Below are 13,192 nucleotides of genomic sequence, written 5' to 3' on the forward strand. Positions count from 1 at the left end.
GTCAGGGCAGTCATTGGTTCTTCTGGTCTAAGGCTGATGTAGTCTCTGGTTTATGTGGCCTTTTCTGTCTCTGGGCTCATAATTACCTTGTGTCATTCTCCTCTGCTCCATGTGGGTTGAGACCAATTGATGCACCTTAGATGGCCACTTGCTAGTGTTTAAGACTCCAGACGCCACTCACCAAAGTAGGATGCAGAACGTTTTCTTAAAATATTTTGTCATGCCAATTGACCTAGATGTCCCCTGAAACCATGGTCCCCAGACCCCTGTCCCTGCTACTGTGGCCTTCGAAGTGTTCAGCTGTATTCAGGAAACTGCTTTTGGTTTTGTCCAGTTGTGCTCAACTCTTCTGTACTGTGTGTTGTCTTTCTCTTTACCTAAAATAGTTCTTGTCTACTATCTACTTAGTAAATACCCCTCTCCCTCCCTCCTCACCTTCGTAACCATCAAAGAATATTTTCTTCTGTGTTTAAGCTATTTCTTGAGTTCTAATAATAGTGGTCTCATACAATATTTGTCCTTTTGCAAATGACTAATTTCATTCAGCATAATGCCTTCCAGATTCCTCCATGTTGTGTTTCACGGATTCATCATTGTTCTTTATCATTGCGTAGTATTCCATTGTGTGGATATACCATAATTTATTTATTCATTCGTCCATTAATGGGCACCTTGATTGCTTCCATCTTTTTGCTGGATCGTATGGGACTTCTATTTCTAGCTTTTAAGGAAGCGCCAAATTGATTTCCAAAGTAGTTGCATCATTTTACATTCCAACCAGCAGTGTATAAGTGTTCTAGCCTCTCCACAACCTCTCCAACATTTATTATTTTGTGTTTTTTGGATTAATACCAGCCTTGTTGGAGTGAGATGGAATCTCATTGTAGTTGTAATTTGCATTTCCCTAATGGCTAATGATTGTGAGCATCTCCTCATGTATCTGTTAGCTGCCTGAATGTCTTCTTCAGTGAAGTGCCTGTTCATATCCTTTGCCTATTTTTTAAATGGGTTTTTTGTCTTTTTGTTGTTGTTTTTACAGTATCGTGTAGATTTTAGAGATCAGATGCTGATCAGAACTGTCGTAGCCAAAAATTTTTTCCCAGTCTGTAGGTAATCTTTTTACTCTTTTGGTGAAGTCTTTGAATGAGCATAGGTGTTTGATTTTTAGGAGCTCCCAGTTATCTAGTTTCTCTTCTGGTGTTTGTGCATTGTTAGTAATGTTTTGTATACTGTTTATGCCATGTATTAGGGCTCCTGGCATTGTCCCTGTATCTTCCATGATCTTTATTGTTTTAGATTTTATATTTAGGTCTTTGATCCATTTTGAGTTAGTTTTTGTGCGTGGTGTGAGGTATGGGTCTTGTTTTATTTTTTTGCAGATATATATCCAGTTATTTTTTCACTCTTTTAATGAGGAGTTCTTTATTTTAATGTAGTTGAATTTCTCAACCTTTTTCCTTTATGGTAAGTGTTTGTGTGGCCTGTCTAATAAATCCTTTCCTACCCAGAGGTCATGAAGATATTTCTGATCTCTTTTAATTAAAAAAAATATATATTAAAATAAGAACTCCACAAAGGAAGTTATATAAATTATCAGTAAGTACATGAAAAAAGTATTCCAAATCATTAGTCATCAAGGAAATTCAAAACCACAATCAGATACCATTACACACTCACCAGAATGGCTAAAATTAAGACAGATAAAAGCAAATAGTAGCAAGGTAGTGGAGCAACCAGAACTTTTATTATACACTGTTGGCAGGTATATAAAATTATACAACAATTTTGGAAAAATGTCAATCAGTTTCTTATAAGGTAAATATACATCTATCTTATGACTCAGCAATTCCACTCCTTGGTATTTACCCAAGTGAAACGAAAGCATATGCCTACAAAACAACTTCTGTTCCTGTCTTAGTCATCTAGTGCTGCTATAACAGAAATACCACAAGTGGATGGCTTTAACAAAGAGAAGTTCATTCTCTCACAGTCCAGTAGGCTAGAAGTTCAAATTCAGGGTGCCAGCTTCTCTCTCTGTCGGCTCTGAAGGAAGATCCTTGTGATGAATCAGTCTTCCCTTGGTCTGGGAGCATCTCAGCTCAGGAAGCTCAGGTCCAAAGGATGTGCTCTGCTCCCAGTGCTGCTTTCTTGGGGTATGAGGTTCCCATGTCTATCTGTTCGCTTGTCTCTTTTACATCTCAGAAGAGACTGGCTTAAGACAGTACCTAATCTTGTAGACCTCATCAGTATAACTGCCGCTAATCCATCTTATTACACCATAGTGACAGGGTTTACCACATATAGAGAAATCACATCAGAAGGTAAAATGGTAGTACAATCATACAAGGGAATCATGACCTAGCCAAGCTGACAGATATTTTTGGGAGACACAATTCAATCCATGACAATTCCTAACAGCTTTATTCATAACAGCCAAAAATTAGAAAACAGACCTAGTGTCCACCAAGAGAAGAATAAGCAAATTATTATATATTCATATAAGAGAATACTACTTAGCAAGAAAAAAGAACTACTGATACATTCAACATACATGAATCTCAAAAACATCATATACAGTAAAAGAAGCCTTACACAAAGAATACATACTTTAAGATTTCACTTATGTGAAGTTCCAGAATAGGCAAAAATAATTTATAATGGGAAAATGTCAGGCTAGTGGTTGCCTCTGGGTGCATGGGGGTAAGAACGGGGAAGGAGCACAAGAGGACTTTCTGGTGTGATGGTAATATTTTATGTCTTAATAGAAGTTTATGTTACAAAGGTGTATATATTTGTCAGAATTCACGAACGGTATACTTAAAATATGTATTTTACTCTATGTAAATTTTACTAAAAAAAAAGGAAACATTTTGAACTCTAGTACATTGGATACATACTGAAGTGTTTATGGATTAAGTACCTGTAAAATTTACTTTGAAATGCATCCAAAAATAATATTGACCGATGAATGGAAACTGAGATGGATAGATGTGATAAAGCAAATATACCAAACCAGCTGCCATCAATAAATAGGAAAATGTTAATTGCAGGATCTAACTGGTAGGTTTAGGGTTGTATAATCCTTTAACTTTGCTATATACTGGCAATTTTTCACAATATTTTGGAAAAAAGACAAAAATACATAAGAATGAAGAGATTTATTTTAAAAAAATAAACAGAAATATTTGAACAAAATCTGCCTTTGAAAAAGGTGGTTGCGATGCAGTGAACTATTGTTATACAGCCCTTTTAGCCATGGTCCTATAAACTCTAACAAAATGATTGGGTGAGACTATGCAAATAAGGTCCTTGTGGCCCACCAGTGGTTAAAAGCTTGGCTGCTAACAAAAAGGACAGCAGTTTGAACCCACCAGCCACTCCTTGGAAACCCTATGGGGCAGCTCTACTCTGTCCTATAGGGTCATTACACATCAGAATTGACTCCATGGTGATGGGTTTGTTCGTTTTTGGTGACCCACCTAGGCGATCAGCCTGCTAATGCAAATAAGGTACATGGAACACTTGTGGGGGTGGGACTATGCAAATAAGGTACATGAAACTCTTGTAGGGGACTGGTCAGTTTTGCCATCCCACTAGGCTTAAAGGGGGCCAATCCCAGAGGTTGAAGCGGAACCTCAGTACCATGAAGAAGAAGAGTCAGGAGCAGAGTGTGTTTTTTAGACCCGGGCCCATGTGCTGAGAACCTCTTAGGCCCAGGAGATGGAGAAAGAGCTAAAACACTGAAGACAGCATGAGATAGCAGTGGCATGAGACCAGCAGGCTAGGCTCACCAACCCATGGGGCAAGAGAGGTCCGGGCAAGAGGTTTCCTGGTGGAGTGGGGATGACTCTGAGCACTTAATTGGCAGAGCTAAAGATCTTTGTAACACTTGCCCAAGCAGGGCAGAAGCCAGGCCAAGAGCCGAGGGCCAACAACCAAGAGAGGCCTACCTGCAGGCACAGCCGAAAAGAAGCTAACCTGGTTGAAGAACTATATCCTGAGTCATTCCTGTTACTTCCAAGTTGGTCTTGATCTTGAATTGAAATCTGTTACTTCCCTAATAAACCCATAATCATGAGTATGGTCCGTGAATTCTGTGCAGCCATTCCAAAGAAATATCTAACCCAACACAAGTACAGACCGCTGTGGGAGGGACGGCTGGTGTGAGAATTGGTAAAAAAGTTGGACAGTGGATGTAAATCTGACCTCCACCTCACAGAAATCATCAGCTTTGAGCTGATGCTGATGCTGATTCTCCTCTTTTCCTGAATCTCTCTCTCCCGGAAGTTAGAGGTCTGACGTGCCATCGTTTGTGCAGTGGTTAAAAGAAAATGATCAAACCTTACATGTTTGTAGTGCCTTGGAGCTTTCAAAACACTTTCATACAGATTATTTTAAGTGATTCGCACCAAAACCCAAGTATTCTAGCCCCATTTAATGCTTGAGAAAACTTAGGATCAGAACTTGCCAAATAACAAGCACAGTCAGTACCTGATGGAGCCGGACCTAGAACCCACGGCTTCTGGTTCCTCCTTCTCCTCTATTCTTTCAACCACACCTCACTGGAACTCCAGACATTGGAATGCCAAACACTGGAAAACAACATGGAAACTGCTGATGCGCCACCAACCCTTTCAGTTGTCCCGTGAGCAGTGAGAAGAGCTGAAGTGGCTGCTGAACTCACAAAATATTGAGAGGGACACACACGCAGACAGTAAAAGAATGAATCCAACAGACTGAAGGTATATTTCTAACTCATACATAAAAAAGCACCACCACGCTCCACCAAGTTCTTTGTGGCCATCTTCAAAGTTCGGGAAATTTGTGACATCCTTCCTGTCAGTGTCAGTAATAGACAAACTGCATATGGTGGCTGTAGCTAAGGAACTGCAATACAAAACTTGTCAAAACAGCTCTCTGACATGATACTCCACTCTTTTTACCAAACACAGCAGAACACAAGAAGGGGACCCAGGAACATTATTCAACCCTAACATAGCCAAAATTAGAGGCAAAAGCTTTACTAATCACCCCACAGATTAATCACTGCCTTCAGGATGTTTTGGCTTTCTGTTTAAACACATACAACACACCCCAACAATTTTTGTTAAATTTAAACAAACCGAGATAGACCACAGAACATGAATAAAATCCCTTTAAGCCGTAGAGACTAATGTGTTTATCCAAATATTTACTGAGTTTGCCAAGCACTTTGGGAAGTGTAATAAAACTAGGATATAGTCCTTGCCCTCAAGCAGTTTATAATCCAGCAGGAGGCTCAAGACAGAAAGCTTAGACCCGCAAGGGCTACAGGGAAAGTTCTGAAAAACAGAACAAAGAGAGCACAAGTCAGCTCAAGTAAGGTGTCAGCTGGGCCTTGAAGAACTGTGGGAGGATATGTACATGCAGAACTGGAGGGGTGGGCACCCCAGGTAAAGGGCAACGGAACTGGTTCCTGGGTAGCTCCTGTGCAAGGCTGCCTGTAGACTGAGCAGGAGGTAGGGGAGGGAGAAAGAACTCCTGAGGGATGCCCTGCCAACTCATTTCGGAGAGTGGAGGACAGATTAGAGGCCGTCACAGGATACATGACTTCTGGAGCTAACTAGGACAGGCCGAAGATGGCTGTGACTTCCATAAATGGGAATCTAAAGTTGAGCTGCAACCAACTTTAGAAGTCTAGACTTAACAAAATCTTGATTACACAGATTCAGAATGCCTACTTAAAATCCAAGTGACCTGCCTCATGTGGCTAATAGAAGGCTGGAGAATGAGGGCAGTAACAAATATGAAGTGATTAACAAAGCACAGACTCTCAGCAACTCAGGGGAAAAGAGCCAGAACAACGGGTTTGAATCCCAGCTTAACTTCATGACCTTGGGCCCATTTCTAACCTTTGCTGCCTTATCTGTAAATGGAAAATTATACCAGCCACTTTACAGGGTAAAAGAGGATTAAATGAGATGACATTTCTAAGGGTGTCTAGCACTGTCCCTGCTACACAGGAGGCTTCCAAGAAATGGTGGGTATTAATAGAAATAGTCTGCACTCAAACCTCAGAGTCCATCACCTCCTACCTGCCTCACTACAGTAAGACTCCAGACTGAAGTTGGCAACCTTGGATGAGACATGGGGCTTACTCATATCCTAAGTAACTTCTTGCTGTTTTTTTTTTTTGTTGTTGTGTTTTTTTTTTTTTTTAACTTTTTAAAACATTCTGTCCTCTAAGGCATTTTAGGTTGTTCTGAGATGTCTGCCTCGCCTCGTGGTTTCACATCATGAACATGCCCCTATTTAAGGGAAGACCTGACCCACATGTGCAAACCATCCATGGGAAGACCAACCTCACACGCCGCTTCACAGGGAAGGTCTGCGCCAGACAGGACCACAGGCCCCATCACAACACTCACTTCAGCTAGAAGTCAAGGCCAGCCTGGGACAGGCCTGAACCAGTAGGGTTGTGACATTCATAACATGTACCTTAAAGACTACACTTAAAAAGTTATGGCCGTGATATTCATCACTGAAAAACGTATGATACAAAGTATTTTATGTCTATAATAGGAATTCAAGGAAAAATAAAAGAAATATCTTTATAGCTATGCCTGGCAAGACTACAGGAGTCTTGGTTGTGCAGTGGTTGAAGCGCTCCGCTGCCAACCAAAAGGTCAGCGGTTTGAACCCAGCAGCCACTCCGTGGGAGAAGGATGTGGCAGTCTGCTTCCCCCAAAGACTTACAGCCTTGGAAACCCTATGGGGCAGTTCTACTCTGTCCTATTGGGGTCGCTGTGAGTTGGAACCAACTTAATGGCAGTGGATTTTTTGGGGGTTGGCAACATGATAAGATTCCATATTGAATGGCATAAAAACACAATGAGAATTCATGACGTCTGAGCTCCAGAAATAAAGTCATAGTTGCTTATTACAGGAGCAGAAAGTTTGGTCTCATTTTCTCAACTACACTTTCAAAGGGAAACTTCCAGTAATTCCATATAATCTACCAAGGGCCAATGACCCCTAGTGGGAAAAAAAATCAGTAGGAGGGTCACATACAAAGAGAATTTCGCTTTAATTTAGGGAAATATAAAAATTCAATTACTCCACCTTGTAAATTAAGAACAGGGAACAAATTCTATTCCATAGCTAAGAAACACTGAGAAACCACTAAACTTTGGTTCACTAAGATAGCTAGTTTGACCAGTTTTGTGGAGGAAGAGTGAGCTGGCAGGAAAAAGTAAAAAGGAAGAGGAAAGGGAATGTGGTGAAAAATAGAACTGGATGAGGAAGAAAGAATAAGAAAAGCAAAAAGGAAGAGAGACAGACAAAATGGAGAGCCAGGCTGAGAGGATTCTGAGCGCTGAGTGCCGAAAGCAGTAACACTTGGTTAGAGGTTAATGTGTGGCTATGCTGTCTGTCACCTGTGTATACTGCCCACCCAGCTGCACTAATCCTTGAATCTTTATAGGGAAATCCACTCTGCTCACCAGGGTGGAAATAACTTATCCTTTGGGTACAAATGTTCTGAAGGAGCAATAACCAGAGAGTACCACAAAACCAAATCCAAATTCTATAGCTTCCACTCTAGTTAAAACTGGTTTCTAGTTCTCCTTTATTTGGGATAAATGAATTTTCCATTTCTATAGCATGGTTCGGAAACCCTGGTGGTGTAGTGGTTAAGTGCTATGGCTGCTAACCAAGAGGTCGGCAGTTTGAATCCACCATGCGCTCCTTGGAAACTCTATGTGGCAGTTCTACCCTGTCCTATAGGGTCACTATGAGTCGGAATCAACTCGATGGCAGTGGGTTTGGTTTTCAGTTTTTATAGTCAACAAACTTTTATGGAAGGCATACTTGTGTGAGAAGCCTGAGGGATATTAAAAAAAAAAACCATTCCGACTCATAGCAACCCTATAGGACAGAGAAGAACTGTCCCGTTGGGTTTCCAAGGAGCAGCTGATGGATTCAAACTGCTGACGTTTTGGTTAGCAGCCTACCTCTTAACTACTGTGCCACCAGGGCTCCCTATGGGGTATAAAAAAAATAGCAGTGAACAAAACCATCGTGACTGCCACCCTCAGAGGTGATAGTGAGCCATGAGGGGGTGAAGGTAGTATCAATCATCCCCAGTTAGATGAGTGGCTGAAAAACAGGAGGGAGGGTAAGCGTAGTGTCTCCTCTGATACTCCTTCCCCCACACTCAAATCTTTCAAGGACAGCTCCAGTCCTAGCTAAGGAAAGGGAAAATGGAGTAAACCCAAAGACTAACAAGGGAATACTGAAATGTTGCAGTTAAAGCTCATACTGATTAAAAACAAAACCAAACTGTAAGTGTTCAAACTGAACACAGCATTCATTAGCTGTAACCAAGTGGTCCATAACTCCTGAAATGAATAAACAGCCAGAATATTTTTAGTAATACTTATGTAAGTTCATAAAGACAAACCACCCTAATGTATTACAAGATCTTAAGGTACCTTTGGAATCATTAAGAAGCAAATTACATTTACCGAGTTTTATTGTTCAGTATATTTCTTGTACTCAGAATACTGGCATCTCACATAAAGGATCATTTCTTAACACGTGGCCTGCCTAAAATATACCTCAATAAAACTGCTCCATAATCAAACAAATTTAGGAACTGCTGCACACACTGAACACCACTTGGAAATTCAGAGTATTTTAGGAAATTAAGTTCTCTGACAAGTCCTGTTTAAAGAAACCTGTTAAATTTAAGTTTAAACCAGCATTTTCCAAGGTTATTTGACCAGGGAATTCTTTTTCATTTAATACTTATTAACAATCCATAATTGGCTTCATGGAACACACTGTGAGAAGAGCTATAGGGTAGGGCATACACTGTTTAATGATCTGAAATGCAATTAATTATCGACCTCTCAACTATTCTCGATGACCTGATGTTTACTACAGTACAAACACTTCCACCAATGGATTTTTTATTGAAATTTCTTGTTGAAATTCATTCAAGGGTATGCTGACTTACTACAGTTTTAAGAAATACTTTTTACAAACTAAAACTGGATCTTCAAATATTAATATAAAGAAACTCTTAATTATATAATTTGATCTTGTTAAATTGCTACAAGTTTCTCATTTTCTTCCCTCATCATATATTTTTAAATTTCCAGAGTATATTTAATATTTTAAATTACACTTAAAATTATCAAATTGAACTCAAAGAAAAATGTCATTCATCTCTGACACACATGGGGTCACCATGAGTCGGAACTGCCTTGAAGGCAACTGACAAGAACAGTACTTGATGGGCCTAATTGCAAATACCTGTAACTGAGATGCGGTCTCAACATGTATAGTTAGTGAATAAAAAACACGGTACTATTATATCTGTGGCTGTGCTGTTACTTATTTACAATCTGACTTCTCTGGAAATACCAGTATGTATTTTAAAGCCTATACTGGAGGTTTTATGGAACCAAATCGCAATGGCTGAAAAAGCTTCATCGTTCACAGTTATCAAAAATAAATTCAACATTTATTTAGCACCTACTCATTTTTTTTTTTTTAATACGGTCGCTATGAGTTGGAATCGACTCGAGGGCAATGGGTTTGGTTTTTACAGTGGTTAGAAAAACCCTGGTGGCATAGTGGTCAAGCTCTACCGCTGCAAACCAACAGGTCGGCATTTGAATCCACCAGGCGCTACTTGGAAACCGTATGGAGCCAGTCTACACTGTCCTATATGATCGCTATGAGTCCGAGCTGACTCCACGGCAACAGGTTTGTTTTGTTTTATTCTGTTTTTACAGTAGTTAAGTGCTACAGCTGCTAACCAAAAGGTCGACAGTTCGATTCCACCAGGCCCTCCTTGGAAACTATGGGACAGTTCTACTCTGTCCTATAGGGTTGCTATGAGTCTGAATACCCTAGACAGCAACAGGTTTGTTTTTTGTTTTTTTTTTAATATGCATGCCGACTCAAAGTGACCCTAGTGACCCTACAGGACTATGAATTAGAATCAACTCCAGGACAATGTGTTTAGTTTTCTGGGAGGGTAGTTTTATAGGCATGCCAAGGCGCCCTGGCCGTGCAGTGATTAAGCTCTGGGCTGCTAACAGAATGGTAGGTGGTTCAAACCCACAGGCTGCCCTGTGAGAGAAAGATGTGGCAGTCTGCTTCTGTGAGGATTACAGCCTTGGAAACCCTGTGGGGCAGTTCTACTCTGCCCTACAGGGTCGCTATGAGTCAGAATCGACTTGACGGCAGTGGGTTTGGTTTTTTGGTTTTATATGCATGCCATTGGATTAGGCGCTGTAAACATGAATGTATATTTCCTGGGCCCCAACTGACGACAGTGTTCTGACAGTGGGACAGAATACTGGAAGTAGGGACTTTTGGAGAAACCTAATGGCACTGTGGATAACAGAAGAGCAGGTTCCTGCCCTCAAGATGCTTACTAGTCATCTTGGTGAATTTTCGGACACACACACCACTACAAAAGCTAATAGGACAGTTTTGACACATGGGCCTTTTTCTAACAGTTTTGACACACAGGGCTTCTTCTAAAAGGACTACTTTGGTGACCTAAAAGTTCAGTATTAGTTGATGCAAGACAATCAACATTAAAGGTTTGGGTCAAAAACGTGAAAGCTGTCAAAGTTTCCACTTTCATCTTCTGCACCTATGTACTGATTTTCTTTTGATGCCAGTTGGTAGGTTTAATAGATAAGCATTACACTGATATTACAAGTACTTTGGGTTAATAATTTAAAACCATCATAGACTTCTTCAAAGAATCTATAGAAGAAATCCAACTTCTGATCATCAGAACAAAGTGGAATTTTCACTTGGGGTGAATAAGGCATGGGAGAGGTGGGTAAATCACTTCAACGATGTTATGCAACGCTGAAAAAGACTTTCTACTTTCACACAGAAAAAGTACCACGAAGACGGCCAGAGATAGAAGACAGAAAGTGGACCAAACTATCCCTCAAACTTGGCAGTCCTCAGTAAACAAGAAAATCGAGGCAATTCTGCAAATGACTCTTCAAAAAGGTAAAACTACACACGAATTCCAGCTCTAAAATTTCAAATCCGAGAACTGGAAAGCCGCTGCCGTCTGCCGTCACGCACCTTTTTTCCTTTTTTAAATTTTCTTTCCTTTAGAAAACCTTAAAGATTAAGCTCAGAAACTCTGACAAAATATAACGCAACACACGTTAGAGAAGACACCCAATTTTTTTAAAAGAGGGGAGGTCACAAATTCCCCACTAAGACTGCTTAATAAAACATTAACTTTGTTCTGCTGAATGCTTCAAAAATCGCGTTGCCGATCGTATTTTCTAATTACATGTGCTCTGAATACAGTATTTATGCTAATAAAAGAGAGCCTCAAAATACATGCGCAATCAAGCAAAACGGATGCCATTCCAGATTACATTTTAATGGTCCCAAAGAAAATGGAAAACTGCAATTGCATGTGCAAAGGTGACAAGGAAAACAAAACAAGGTAGTAGGGTCTAGTGCCCCCAGCTTCATAGGGCCAGCCGCCCTTCCCTTTCTATCACAGGAGCCAAAAGAACAAAGTTCACAGTGATTGCACGTTTCAGTGGGGCGCCAGAATATCCTGGGGTTCGTCCATAACACCCGCTCTTTGGAAGGAGATTCGAGCGCCTCGGTTTACTTTCAGAGCGGGTCTCGGGGCTGGAGACGTCGGATTTGTCCCAGGAACCGACGCCGCTGCTCCGAGGGCGCCCCAATCGCAACCCTATTAATCCATGTCCGGGGACCGAGGCCAGGTCCCCTATGAACGCTGCCTAAGCCGGCGTCAAAGTCATCCAAAGCGGGGCGACAGGGCACCGCGGTCCGGGAGGGCCCCAGTGGAAAGCTGCCGCCCGCCCGGGCCGCGCTGCGCCGCGAACGACGGTCCCGGAACCCTTCGCCTGCCCGGCGCCTCTTACCTTTTTGCCGCTGCCGCCGCGTGGCTCGGGCTCCGCGAGGCCAGCGACGCGGACCCGGGTCGAGGAGACCGTCTTCGGGCCCGGCCGGCGGCGCGACCCTCTGGGCCCGCTGGGCGGCAGTGGCGGCGCCACGGGTCCGGGCGCGTCTTCGGCCTCCTTGCTGCCGTGGTGCACCGACCGGCTGTCGGAAATGTGGATGCTCGGGGTGCAGCCCATGCTGGCGGCGGCGCCGCGGACACGCTGGCGGGCGGCCGCAATCCGGTCAGCAAACGGCCCGCCCGGCGCCTCGGGGCCGCCGCGGGCGCCGTGTCATCGCCGCCTCGGCGGGCGGGCGGGCGGCGGCGAGCGCGGGTCTCGCGTCAGGAAGTACTACCGCCGCCCCTTTTATCGCCGTGCGGGCGCGGCGGCGGCGGCGGCGGCGGGGAGGGGGCGCTGGGGCGGGCGGCGCGCCGCGGCCGCCCCTCCGAACATGCCCTTCCTGAGGCGGGAGCCGCCGGCCTCCTCCCTCACATCGCCGCGCTCGCCGCAGCCGCGCCGCGCTTCCGGGGAAATTCGGGGAGGAGATTTGCGCTCTCCCAACCCCAAAGCCGGCGAGTCCGTGCCGCGCGGGCGACGCCGCCCTCGCTGTGAGGCGGCGCGACCCCCGCCAGTGAGCTCCGCACCGAGCCCGCGCTCGGCCCAGCTCTCGCCCAGCGGCACTGCTGCCACCGCCCACTTCTCGGCCCCGGCTCCGCCTCGCTGTGGATACCCACGCCGCTCCGCCCGCTGGCCGCGGCCCCGCGAAAAAGCGCCCCTGGACCCAGGGCCCACGGCGGGGAAGGGTAGCCCAGACGATCTCGCCGTCCGAGGGATGAGGAGGAGGGGGCCGAAGGAAGTCCGTCGAGGCTACGAGGCCGCCCGCCGGCGTAGGGAGGGAGGCACCTCGGCCCCAGCTGTGTCTGAAACCGCGCCGTCGAGAAGCGCAGAAGCGGTTGCGCGCACGGGGAGTAGTGGATGGCGCAGCTCCGGATCCGAGCTCCGGACCGAGTCTTGCCGGCAGCACGCCGCGCCCAGCCTCCAGCGGTGACCTCCAGCGGGTGCTGGCGTCAATGCAAAGCAGCTGGGGCGCCCGCCGCCGTCTCCTCCAGGCGCCGCCCGCGACTGAGCATGCGCGGCCCGGGGCCCCTGGTGCGGGGGGTCAGCGGTGCAGAAAAGGAAAGGGACTTGTCCTGGACACACAGCCACCAGGACCCAGACCTTCAGGTTCGAATCCCGGCTCC

The 13,192-nt window shown here is 44.4% G+C and overlaps 1 protein-coding gene across 3 annotated transcripts in view; it reads right to left on the minus strand.

Annotated features, from left to right (window-relative positions):
• PDE8A (phosphodiesterase 8A) overlaps nt 1-12,247 on the minus strand; it is a 134,514-nt gene extending 122,267 nt beyond the window's left edge. For all 3 annotated transcript variants that reach the window (XM_049852776.1, XM_049852777.1, XM_049852778.1), the window contains exon 1: nt 11,934-12,247. In XM_049852776.1, coding sequence (XP_049708733.1) covers nt 11,934-12,149 — 216 coding nt within the window. In that variant the 5' untranslated portion in view covers nt 12,150-12,247. The remainder of the gene's footprint in view (nt 1-11,933) is intronic.
• Nucleotides 12,248-13,192: the final 945 nt, after the last annotated feature.

The sequence above is a fragment of the Elephas maximus genome, chromosome 13 (genome assembly GCF_024166365.1).
Source record: "Elephas maximus indicus isolate mEleMax1 chromosome 13, mEleMax1 primary haplotype, whole genome shotgun sequence".
Lineage (NCBI taxonomy): Eukaryota > Metazoa > Chordata > Mammalia > Proboscidea > Elephantidae > Elephas > Elephas maximus.